Source organism: Kogia breviceps, chromosome 9, assembly GCF_026419965.1.
Source record: "Kogia breviceps isolate mKogBre1 chromosome 9, mKogBre1 haplotype 1, whole genome shotgun sequence".
In the NCBI taxonomy this organism is placed as follows: Eukaryota; Metazoa; Chordata; class Mammalia; order Artiodactyla; family Physeteridae; genus Kogia; species Kogia breviceps.
In genome coordinates, this window is record NC_081318.1 from 4,034,730 (window position 1) to 4,047,101 (window position 12,372).

Here is a 12,372-nt window from a genome sequence, read left to right on the forward strand (position 1 = left end):
TAAGTGATATCATGCACTATTTGTCTCTGACTTATTTTTAACTCGCACTTATTTTTAAACTCAGACAAAATACTACAAATGTGAAATATTACCCATCTTAAGCAGGTCCTACAAAAGTAACTCCTACTGTTTCCTTAATAACTATTTTGTCTCCTCAACTGTTGCTCAGAATCAAACAATAAATGAAATACTGAAAAGAAGAGAATTCGTTCGCAGCCACTTGTAAGCAGCCACACAGGAGGTCCAGAGCTCTAATTTCAGAACTCTTTCAGTTACAAAAAAAAAAAAAGGCTGGAGAAGTGTGATTATTCAAGTAGACGCGAGCAGAGAGTTTTTTTCAGGTGAGATGCCAATCCTTCACCCATTCCTTCAGCAAAGACTTATTGAGCACTTTGGCTGTATCAGACGCTGTACCAGGCAACTGGGTACAGCAGCAAACCAATCAGCCAGAGATCCTGACATCAGTCAGCTGCTATTCTACGATGGGGGGGGAGACAAAAATAAAACAGGCTTAATAAGAAAATTATATAATAGATCAGCAGGGGATAAATGCCATGGTAAAAGCAAAGCAAAGCAGGGCAAGGTGGGGGACACCGGAAGTGATGGGTGGGCGAACTGCAGCTTTCAATAGGGCGGGCAGCGTGGACCACTGAAAAGGTGATGCTGAGACAGAGACGTGAAGGGCAGGGAGGAAGGACGTTCCGGCAGAGGGAACAGCCAGGGCAGTGCCTTCCTCCGGTCGTGACAGGGACCTTGGCATTTGCGGGGGCAGCTCTGACCCGGGGCAGGGAAACCCAGAAGGGCAAGTGCCTGCAGTTGAGGTCAGAAGACAAGGACGTGGACCGGCCTCGCGGCAGGACGAACCGGAGGGGGGACAAGAGGAAGCACAGCTTGGACGACGGTGGGAAACCTCTTCCTGGGTGTCCGTCAAAGTAGGAAAATGATTCCCAGGTGTCTGTAAGAGGGAGTGACAGATACCTGGGGCCAAAAATGACCCTTCAAGCACTCCCCTGCTTCAGAGACACCGCGATGAACCCCAGGGGCAGCCAAAGGCTAAAGAACAAGACTGTGCTCTCCTACGGTTGTGACGAAATAAAAGACCCACTGGAGCAGATCGCGGAAGGCAAGCTCAGGAACATCAGGGCTCTGCCCAGGTGCGCTCCCTGTACCCGTGGCAACAAAGGCCTCCGGTTGATAGGATCTCCCCAGAGCTGCAGGACAGCGATGAGGAAGCCTATCAGTGATTGCATGTCCAGTAAGGGCAGCGCCAGAGCAGGAAACCAGACATCCCTGCTTATCACAGTCAGCTCCTGTTGCTATAGAAACAGTGCCCCGTCTTTGACAGCATCCCCCTCTCCCTTTAATAGATATAACCAGTCATTTAGGGGCTGAATTTTCTGTCCATTCAGAGGAACTAAAAATCTGGAAAAAAAAAAAAAAAAAGAGAGAGAAACTAATGACACCTTTCCACGTATAAAATGGAGATGAACTGATCACGGGCAGGACAGGAATTGGGGGAGAAAGAGTATCGTGCTAGAGCCGGGTGTTTCTGATAACATTTCCTCTTATTTAGATGAAAACATGCCCTCTTCAATTCTACATTGTAAATATAGGCTCCGTGTAAAATGGATCCCAGGATCCATGTAAAACGAAGGGCAGAGCATGTACACCAAAGACAGAGCCTCAGGATGTCAAGGCTTCCCTGTGTGAACCTCCGACCCCCCACTTTCCCAACTTGGAAGGTCTCCGGTCAAAAGCCCAAAAAGCTCATTTCTCAGGCTGACCCTTAGCAACATCCTGAAGGCTGCGATGTTTGCTTTCATCATTATTATCTAGGAACCTGTCTGTCCACTCCTACTTCCCAGTCCCTCCCTCCCCACCCCCTACACCCACCACGAATGCACACGCTGTCTTTAGGAAACGGGTCCCTCCTTACCCTTTCCCATCAGCCAACAAACATGTTCCCAAAGACAGGACGTGAGGGAACCGATAAGACTCAGGCACTCCAACATCTGCTGCCCTCCCAGGGGAATTTCCATGTCAGTCTTTTTTGAGAACCAAAAAGTTCTAAGTGAGATGCAGGAAGGTAGAACGAAACTTCCTGCAGACGTTTAGAAAGTGCTGATTTTGCCCAGAGATGACGATGCAGTCGAGGTCCAGAAATGATGAATGGTGACTTGTCCACATGAACACGATTGCCCTGCGCCCCTCAGCTCAGGCTAGGTGATACTGCCCTAACCTAATCTCAGTGGTTTACAAACATAAGTTTATATCTTTCCCACGGAACGGCCACTGCCTGGAATATTGCTCGTTTCTATGGCAAAAGGAAAGAGAGAGCATAGCAACTCACGTGCCGGCTCCTAAAGCGTCCACTTAGGAGAGCTAGCCTCACTTCCAGTCCATTCCAGCAGCCAAAGTCAACCACGTGGCCGCACGCAACTCTAAGGGGGAGAGGAGGACAGTCCCACAGGTGCCTGTGAGACCCATAAACACGTGCAGAGCAGCACCAACGACCCCCCCCCCCCGCCAGGAGCACTTAGCTTGAGGTCCAGTTCGAAAACTCTGAGCCCAACTTGACTTCCCTGCTCCATCCCTCCACCTGCACCCACTGATGACTCCTCCGCATCCTTCCACCTAACGAACCACCACCACCGTCCTCATGTAAGTTTCAGCTGAGCCTCTGTTCCTTCCGAAGGGCTGTTCTCGCCAGCAGTGCGCTCTGGGGTGGGGCTGTGAACTGACGGGTTCACTGTGGATTCAGCGATTCACCTGCAGCACACTTTCCTCAAACCCGGCACGGGGAACACACATTTGCAAATCGGAAAAGATGAAATGAACGTGACGGAGAAGACCTAAAAGTTCACCTGGGAAACTAGCTAGGCGTTCTATACCGTAGCCAAGCGTTCCAGAAAATGGCATCCATTCTCTCCGTGAATAGTCCCGAGACCATGTGGCAAGGTGAGCGGGGATGAAAGTCTAACCTTTGAGGCAGCCTGAGGAATAAGAAGGGGCACGGGACCACATGTCTCCATCGACCTCAGATACCCGGAGGCAGCAGTCTTTCCTCAGAAGCCGTGGAGATGCTGAGGAAGGGTGCACAGAGCAACAAGGGGCCCTGAACAAGCAATGCATCTCCAGGGCTTAGAGCCGTTCACATGGGGGTCGGCTACCTTGTGTGGTTGCAAATATCTCACAATTCTAAAAGCAGATGAGATAACTTCATCTCTCAGGACTTTTAAAGAGGTTTCTCATTTTTGTTTTTAATTGGTAAATTACTGGATGGCATGTTGCATGAAGCATAGGAAGGGTTTGAGTACAGTTTAGAAAATTGAACGTTTTGGGGGAAATGATTAGGGAGACTGGAAGCCCGTGACTGTCTCCTGCATTCCTCTACCTCTAGTTTCTGCTTTACCCTCCCCCTGCTTCCCTTGTACAACTTCTTTTATTCCAAGTTCTTCAATGCTCCCTTACTCCATTCCTGCTCCCCTTCTGGCTGATGTCACCTTAAAATATATTAGGTGCACCATATATAAAATATAATGGATATGTACAACCCTATAAATATATCACAGATAATATAACGAAAGCCCATTGCTGTATGAAAGTGGCAGTATTAATTGCAGTAGTTCTGTCTTTAAAATAGACCTTCCCAGATAGTAAACAACAGGAGATAGAAAGGATTAATTGGTCTTCTCAATTCCAAATTGGGGAAGATGATAATATCACATGTTCCATTTTTTTTTTAACAGAAGCATATTAAAACTGACCCCAAATCATCTAAGGTAAAAGCTGATATCAAATGAAATCTGAACACCAGAGAAAGTTAAAAACTGATTTTGACAATGACTGTGACGCCCTGGAAAATTCTTAAGTTCCTTTTGAATTAAAAACCGTGTGTGTGTGTGTGTATGTATTTTTTTTTCATTTCCATTAGACATGGTGCTAGGATGCTTTTAATGCATTCTAAATGCCTTCAAGGTGTTTATTTACACACTGAAGGGATGAGTGAAAATAAATTTGTTTATCTTTTTTGAGGGAAAGACTGTTCCAGGACGGAGTCTGCCTCTTTCCTGCATCCCTATAAGAGTCCAATGCCTGCCAGGTGGTCGTCTACAGCATCCAGCCCCCAATGCCTGCTGCTCTCAGCTGAGATGCTCCCTGATCTGGGAGGCAGGGCGTTCAACACCTGGAACTCTACCATCTGGACCTTGTGGGCTTTACTGGCCTCTAGTCTTCCTGAAAAATTACCTATATACATTCCTCCATCATGGGACAAAACTGAACATCTCCCGTGCTTCAGATGGATCTGGATGTTGTTAGAAAACACAGAAAGAAATACATGGAGGAAAAAGAGCAAAACTATTGGGGAAACCCATTCAGGGCAAAAATCGTATACTACTGGGGCAAAACTGTTTGTTTTCTCCTTTGGCAATTAGCATATCCATTTAGAACCAAAATAAGTTAGACCGTTAGATTTCATAATGTTCATACTTTTGAAATTCAGTGATATAATTAAGTTAATTCCTCCACTCAATTACAGTACCACAGAGGATACTGAGAAGAACACAGGAGAGAAGGGAAGGCTGAGTTTCTCTGAGGTCCAGAGAACACAAGTGATTTGTGGAACAGTATTCACATAATTACTTATAGTCTTCTCATTTGTAAAATGAGATGGCATCAAATTTTTAAATGTTCTATTTTAGATAATTTCACGATGCTAGATCCTTCTAAAGATAAATGTTCCAAAAGTCATTAACCAGAAAGGCTGAGTGCATTTTTTTTTAATGTATATAAAATCAAACCAATGTGCTTAAAATGGAAGAAAATCAAAACATGGCACATGGGCACTCAATGCCCTTAACGCTAAATTTATTAGGCAGAATTTAATTTTAAAAGGGTTACTGTACATATTATTTTTATAGGCAATGCTCCACAAAAGGGGTCAATATTGTATGTTGCAGAGAAGCATTCCATATGCACTTGACAAATGCACTGTTATCATCAGAGTAATTAAAGGGAACAGGGTTATATACACCAAGATTGTACATCTTACTCAGCAACTCCTGCCAGTTGCTTGCAAAAATTAAACTCATTAATCATTCTGACTCTATTAAAGGAGAAAAAGCTTTGGGGTATGAAATAAAAAGCTCTATGTTATGAAGGAAAAATGTCCAAAGCCAACAATCTAGAGAAATTCCTGTCTACAGGGTAACACTAGGATATTAATCTCATGTGGGAAAATGAGTTGATTCCATTGTCAAAAATATAAATGGATATTACGTTATTCTAATACTCCAGACCACCTTAAATCTACAATTAACATAAACAAGTAAATTATTTAACATTGTGCGCACTGGCAGGAATAAGAAAAAGCAGGCCATATAAAATAGGCTGCTGTGCCCACTTCAACATATCTTACTGCTACACAGAACTCAAATCCACTGAGAAGGCAGAACGCTCATTTTTCACAAATTCGGCTTTAAGCAAACATGTACGTTTTTGGCTGACTCTACAGGGCAAAGGCTTGTTAACAGATTGAAATTTATCTGCTATAATTCACAGTGGACAATTGACTCATCCAAATGAAAAAAATTAGGCTAACCCTGATTAATGTTTCAAACCAACAGATCAGCTCTTTGTTATGGTTCTCCCCAAGCCAAGGTAACTCTGGAGGTGAAATGAGATACATGTAGTGGTGCTTTAAAAAATACAAGGTGTGGGCTTCCCTGGTGGCGCAGTGGTTGAGAGTCCGCCTGCCGATGCAGGAGGCACGGGTTCGTGCCCTGGTCCGGGAAGATCCCACATGCCGCAGAGCAACTAAGCCCGTGAGCCATGGCCGCTGAGCCTGTGCGTCCGGAGCCTGTGCTCCGCAACGGGAGAGGCCACAACAGTGAGAAGCCCGCATACCGCAAAAAAAAAAAAAAAAAAAAAAAAAAAAAAAAAAAAAAAAAATGTGCAAGGCAGAGGCAAGGTATTTTTGATGCTATACTTGGTTTCACTCATCAGTCAACTAGCACTTAATCCTTGTTTATGTCACCATTCTTACTTCCTTGTAACACAGATGACTTCCCAATGATGACGACATGCTCTGTGCTGAGACAGTAAGCAAAGTGTTGCATAATTTTGTTATATAGACTTTACCAAAACATTCACAGAGAGACTGTCTTAGACAGTAGACACTTCTCGTGTGTTTAACATTGCTCTGGAGTGCAGAAGATAAACTTTTCACGAGGACAACTGTTGTGTCCAACAGGGCATTATGATATGGTGTTATAGGGCATTAAACCCATAAGGATACCTCAAAGCTTATCTAGTGAAAATACTGAATGTTATAAGAAAGAAATCAAGGTAGTGGGAAAATGTAACGGTACAAGCTTATGTATATTGTATGCCACGCTCGGGGGTGGAAGGGATGGCAGTACTAGAAGTAGAAATAAGGAGATAGGCAGAACGTTATTTAGAATAAGGAGTTGTAAAGAGAGGGGAATGACAGGGTTAGGGATATATTCTACGTGGATATCTTGTCAACACCACAGAAACGGTCTAGCGCCCGGCTGCTTGACATGTGCTGGAACAAGCGCTGGGAAGGAAAATCAAGATGGTAATTGCCAAGGTCCTTCCAATTCTCCAGTTCTCCAATTCTATAAAACAGGAAAGCAAATGATCTCCACAAGAAATGCTAGGACATGTATACCAGAGGAATAAAGCTACTTCTAGCCATCTGCTAACACAGGAGCTGCGAAGTATACTCAGCTCCCTTTATCTTCATTCTAATTTATCCCATAACTAATTTATCTTAAAAAGAAAGCATGGAAAGAATAGAACAGTGGAGACCAAAACCTTGGAGTGTAGGTTCTCCCAACCTCTTGCATGAAAGGGAGGAGGCAAAAATGATCTACCAAAGAATTCAAAGGCCAAGGTCAGAGAGAGACGGGACATGAACTCATGTGGCATCATGAAAGACATACGATGCAAACGTCTGAAGTGCAGGGTGACGGTCAACGGGAGAAAAGCGATAACAGCAAAGACTGAAGAGGAGCCCAGCCATCATATCAAGTAATTAAGAGGACACTGATGACATTTTGTGTGCGGTTTCTGCAGTGAAGACAGTAAGAATGCGAGTCGGCCGTCAAGCTAAATAAGGAAAAGAGGATCCTTGGAACAAGTTAGTGGATTCAGTTTTAGACCACTTGATTGAGAAGATGAAACCTCCAAACAACCCTATGACATCCCACAGCTGTTCTGTAGGTGAGTTACACTAAGCACTGTCAAATTAGTCATGAAAACAATGGGATCAAGCAGGTGGTTGAAAGTTTTAGCCTTCTTCTCAGTATGTTAGGAAGATAATATGAACCTGAATATTTTTAAAAGCATTTGAAATTGGAGCAGAAGAAAGTAAGAGGGGATATAAACATTTCTGTGGAGGCAAGCTGCTTAAGAAACTTAAAGTTGATAGACTCCAAGGAGAAATTAACAGGATACTGGCATCATAGCGGTGAAAAATCAAGGTGGAGAGGAAGAAGAAGGGCTAGTTGCTGCAGACACACAGGAAGATGGAATACAACAGAAGCAGTGACATCATAAGCTGAGACACAGCATAAGCAGTGATTTTTGCTCAATCCCTGTTTCGGCCAAACTGCTGTTTTAAAATCCCGTTGTCATCACATTTGTATTCTTAGGAACTCACGTGTCACCGAAAATGAAGAGCACAGGAATATGGTGCTGTGGCCCCAACAAGCCTACTGCCCTGACAGCTACCCATGTCCTCCTAAAGTCCTTTAAGAAACCAAAAGGAAATGCTCAAGCAGGGACACGACAGAGTTCGGTATTTTAAAAATAAATGAAGTCAATTCCTATCGGAAGTTACTAAATTCCATTAAAAGTCACTTCCAGCAACATTCCCTTTAAGAGTCAACTTATTTTTAAACCTACAAAATGAATTTTAAACCAAAATAGCTATTGATTCCTTAGAGGGGTTTCCCAAGTCATTGACTTTATACTTAAATAAATCTAAGATTGATGAGGAAACTCTAATAGAAAAAGCGCTCTGGCTTCCCTTCTTTTTCAAAGTTAAGCTTCACATGTTAAAACTGACCCACCCCAAGCAGGCTTTTACGTAGTGCTACACAGCAGAGAGGTCCCTTACGTGTGTCGTTGGTGCAGAGAGGTAATGCATCCCCGGTCACCTGCCACGCAACTTCGGCATTTGACTTATCTCTTCTCGACCTGATAACTACCTTCAGTTTTAATTTGTGAAGAAGCGCCCGTCCTCAGTCATGTTCAGGCATGTGTGTGTACACATATAAAGAGGTCAAGAACTACATTTAATTCCCCCGTTTCTGGACGGAAGGACAAGGCACAAAGTTCACTGGATTTTAAAGGTATGGTGTTTACCATCATCTCAGTGACCAAGGTGGGAAAGCTGTTTCTCTTCCATGGAACAGACAAGCCACAGAAGAGCAATGACACACCAGCCTTAGTGCTGGGACTCCAAACAGAAGTGCTGAAGATTTCCCGCGCGCTAATGCAAAGGACTCTTCAGGACCTCGGACAGCTCCAACCTGTGCGCAGTGGACGCCCGGACTGCTACAGTACATGTTTACGTGGCCGCCCCAAGACACACGGAATGATACGTAATGCGTGCCTGATCAGGTGTATATCTTCAGGTTTAAATTTGAGTAGCAGGATGATTACTCAAGATTCTTTAATCTTGACAAGGGCTCGCATCAGAAAAGCAGTTCTTATGTCTACTTTCTTTAGCTAGTGCTCTTATCTTCAGCAAACAGCCGCCACTGTGCCTGGAGGAAAAGTAATCTGTTTAATGTGCGCGTCTATCATTTAGCACATTTTTAGACATAGTTTTTTTTCAATTCCGAATATTTTTTCTGAGAAAAGCACAAAAAATTTTCAAGAAATCGATGCTACATTTAGCCGTGTGTCATCGTTTAATCGGACATTTTAAACCTGATCTATATATCTCATAAGGATACGACATACACGTACACTATATTTATACCTACACCTACACACACACACACCCTCTTTTGTATTTTCCAGGAAACAAAAAATTGATGTCAGGAGTTAATGAATTTAAATTACATAAGCTGTTCGGAGCCATTTCAGCAGAAATCATTTGCAAATGTTAAATTCATAATTTGCTCCTCGGTTCAACCCTTTTGCTTATCTGAGAAACAGTTCTAGACATATGTCAAATTGAAAAGGAGGAATATATGCTCAAAGCTAAGATGAGGAGAAAAAAAAAAAGAAGAAAAAAGAGATGGGTGGAGATGATCTAAAACAAAATGCAGAAACTCTCCCCTTTCCTTTCCCCTAGCGACACCTACAGCCTGTTAGGAAGAACTTACTCATGGTTTTCACTTCAAGCATAACACAATCCAACACAATCCAACAGTCAGATTTGAGGCAAAAAGTGCATCATTTCTGTCTGCACTGCAGCTCAGTGGTCTTCCCCAAGATTCTCGGGAGTTTAATCCTCCAGAATTTTTCAACTGCCCCAATGAAACTGTTCCTCAAAGATTCTGGTTCCTTGAACCTGAGAATTCATGCATTTCCCTCAGGACCTGACCCACTGAAGTGAGGGACATCTCTCTGATAGCTCTCTTTTAACCAGGGGCGTCTAGAAATAACCCAACATAAGAAAATCTCATGCAAGATCTGATACAGGGTGTGTGTGCACGTGCACACACACACACACACACACACAAAACCACATCTCCCACAAACTTCTGTCACGTCTATTACACTCTCCACATCCTCCACCGATAAAACAAAACAAAAACAACCAGTGGTCCCAGGCAGGACATGCTGAATGACCACAGCCTCCTGCTGAGGGCAGGGGCATGAACTGCCCGGGGTATGTCGGGGTAGGCCGTCTGAGAGGCTTGTGTGAGGACCTGTGCCCAGGTGCCCCCAGGTGGGAAACTCTCAGAGCTACACACAGTGAGCTCTAGGACCCAACATAGCCAGCCAGGGGCTGTACCAGCCAAGCCAGCCCTGCCTGCCTGCCTGAGAGCTTTCTGGGATTCTTCTCTTTTTTTTCTGGGAAGAGAAGGTCTCAGAAACATCACTTTCCTCTCTCCGTGGCCTTCCCTGGCCCTCTGAACAGATGGACACGATCCACAGAGGTGGCTGAACTTATCCATCTCTGCAGCCCGCTGGTGTCCTGCCTGAGTCATCAGTTGCTAAGGTGATATGCAAATCCAACCTTTGAAACCCAGGCTGCCAGCCCCGAGAAGAGTGAAAAACGTGCTCCCCGAGAAGTTTTCAGCTCACACAGCCTAAGGTGGTTGCTAGGTCCAAGGCTAGGTGTGGGCACAGGCAGGCCTGACTCCCACCAGCAAAAATTGGGCTGGGCCCTGGGACAAGGGCTTGGGCCTCGGATGCTAGTGCTTTTATTTTATTTTTCGGAAAAGAAAACCACCACCACCACCACCAGCACTGGGGGGGGGAGGAGGGCGAGGTGCTGGAGAAGTGAGTGAAGGGACAGCGCCCCGAGGTGAGGATTCCAGTGACAGGTGGGAGGGGGAGAAAAACAGCCCGGGACAGTCTCCTCCTCGGGTCTTAAAGCAGACAAAAGAAAACAGGAAGAAAGGAAAGAAAAGAGAAACCAACTTGTTTCCCTCCTTGGGATCCACAGCGCCAAGCAGTGAACACCAGGCACCCACACACCCGTGAGCCCCCAGCCAATTCCACGCCCCACCAACGCTGCTCTCTCAGCGCCACCAACTCCTGGCCGCCGCCACCGCCGCCGCAGACAAGGACCCGCTCCAGGACGGCGGTGACCGAGATCCGCGCAAGGAGTGTATCTGCGGGCGCTCCCGGGAGGGGTGGGGGAGGGGTGGGGAAGGAGGGCGCCCCAAGACCATCGCAGACGCGGCGCGGGTGCGTCTCCCCCGGGCTGCCCGGAGCCCCGCGCGTCCGGCCACCCACCCGGCCACCCACCCACCCAGATGCTCTTACGTCCTCGTCGTCACAGTCGCTCTGCGCCTGGTACTGGAACCGGGGCCGGCCGCCCGCGCCGCCGCCGCCGCCGCCGCCGCCGCGCTCCGGGGGCGCCGCCGCGGGCGCCTGGGCTCCGAGCGGCTTGGGCCCCGCGCCGTCCTCCTCGGGCCCCTGGCCGCCCAGGAGGCGGCTCGCCTCCGGGGGCGCCGGGAAGGACCGCGAGGTGTTGATCTTGCCCGTGAACCTCTGGTACAGCGAAGCCATCGGTCTCCGCGCGCTCTCGCCGGCTGCCTTTGGGGCGTTTTGATAACGGCTTTCCCCCTCTCGGGTTCCCGCTCCCCGCCCCCGCCGGGGGAAAAGGGGAAGAGGAGGAGGAGGAGGAGGAGGAGGAGGAGGAGGAGGAAAGGACGGCGGCCGCGCGGCCGCTCCTCCCGCGCGCCACTCTCAAGTCGCCGCCGGCGACTGCCTGGCTCAGCCTCCTCCGCCCCCTCCCCCGGCGGCTCGGCGGAGCCGGGGTCTGGGGGTGTGTTCTCTTTCGCTCGTCTTTTCTGCTGTTCAACTCCTTGCCGTGGCCACGTACGGCCTGATCAAAGCCACCGACAGAAAGAAAAAACAACAACAAAAAACCATAAAGGGAGGGCAGATGCCTAGGCCCCGGAATTTGGCACCCCGCCTAGAGACCGGCGAGCATCCAGAGCGCATCTCCGCGCCCCGCCCCCGGCCCCCCGCGCGGCTCCTCCTCCCCTCCTCTCCCCACGTGGCCCCTTCACCGCCCCCGCCCCCCGGGAGCTGCGCCCGGGTGGCCAGGGCTGGCAGCGAGGAGGCGGCGGGGCCACGCAGGTCTTGGGCGCGGGCTGGGCGCGGAGGCGCGCTGGGGGCTCTGGGGCTCCGGGCCACCGGGAGGGCGCACCCGGCGATACGTGGGGAGAGAGCGTGCGAGAAGAGGCCCGCGATGAGGAGGGGGCGTCGGGGGCACCGAGGGCACCGAGGGAGGGGGCCGCCCCCGAGACGCCTGTCCTCGGCTCGGCGCGGGGCTGCGCTCCGCGTCCACGCGCTCGCATCGCGCGCAGCTGCAGCCCGGTCGCCCTCCGAGGCGCTCCCCCTCGTGTTTCCTTCCCAGTTTTTCTTGCCTCGCGTGAAACAGCCACGGCCGAGACCCCCGGCGGACCTGGGGGTGTGCACGGGGGTGACGGAGAGCAAACTGCGGGGCTGCAAGGGAGGGGGCTCGGGGGGGTCACTGTCTCTGACGAGCCCCCCCTTCCCTCCCAAACCAAGCTCTTCTCCAAAAACAGATTCCTTTTCCCTCACCCGGTCTCAAAGAGAAGGCGAGGAAGAGGTCACGGAAGGCAAGCGAGGGCCGGCCTGGTGGATGCCTTCAGAGCAACTCAAACGCTCCTCCCCGTACACCCC

The 12,372-nt window shown here is 48.3% G+C and overlaps 1 protein-coding gene across 2 annotated transcripts in view; it reads right to left on the reverse strand.

Moving 5' to 3' along the window:
* DPP6 (dipeptidyl peptidase like 6) overlaps positions 1-12,372 on the reverse strand; it is a 922,327-nt gene that overhangs the window by 768,876 nt on the left and 141,079 nt on the right. Inside the window, exon 1 of one of the 2 annotated variants that reach the window (XM_059073588.2) lies at positions 10,981-11,309. The exons of the other annotated variant lie outside the window; for it this stretch is intronic. Within the exon in view, the coding sequence (XP_058929571.1) occupies positions 10,981-11,226 (246 nt within the window). The 5' untranslated portion in view covers positions 11,227-11,309. Of the gene's footprint in view, positions 1-10,980; positions 11,310-12,372 lie in introns of those variants that run through there. 2 annotated transcript variants of the gene reach the window in all.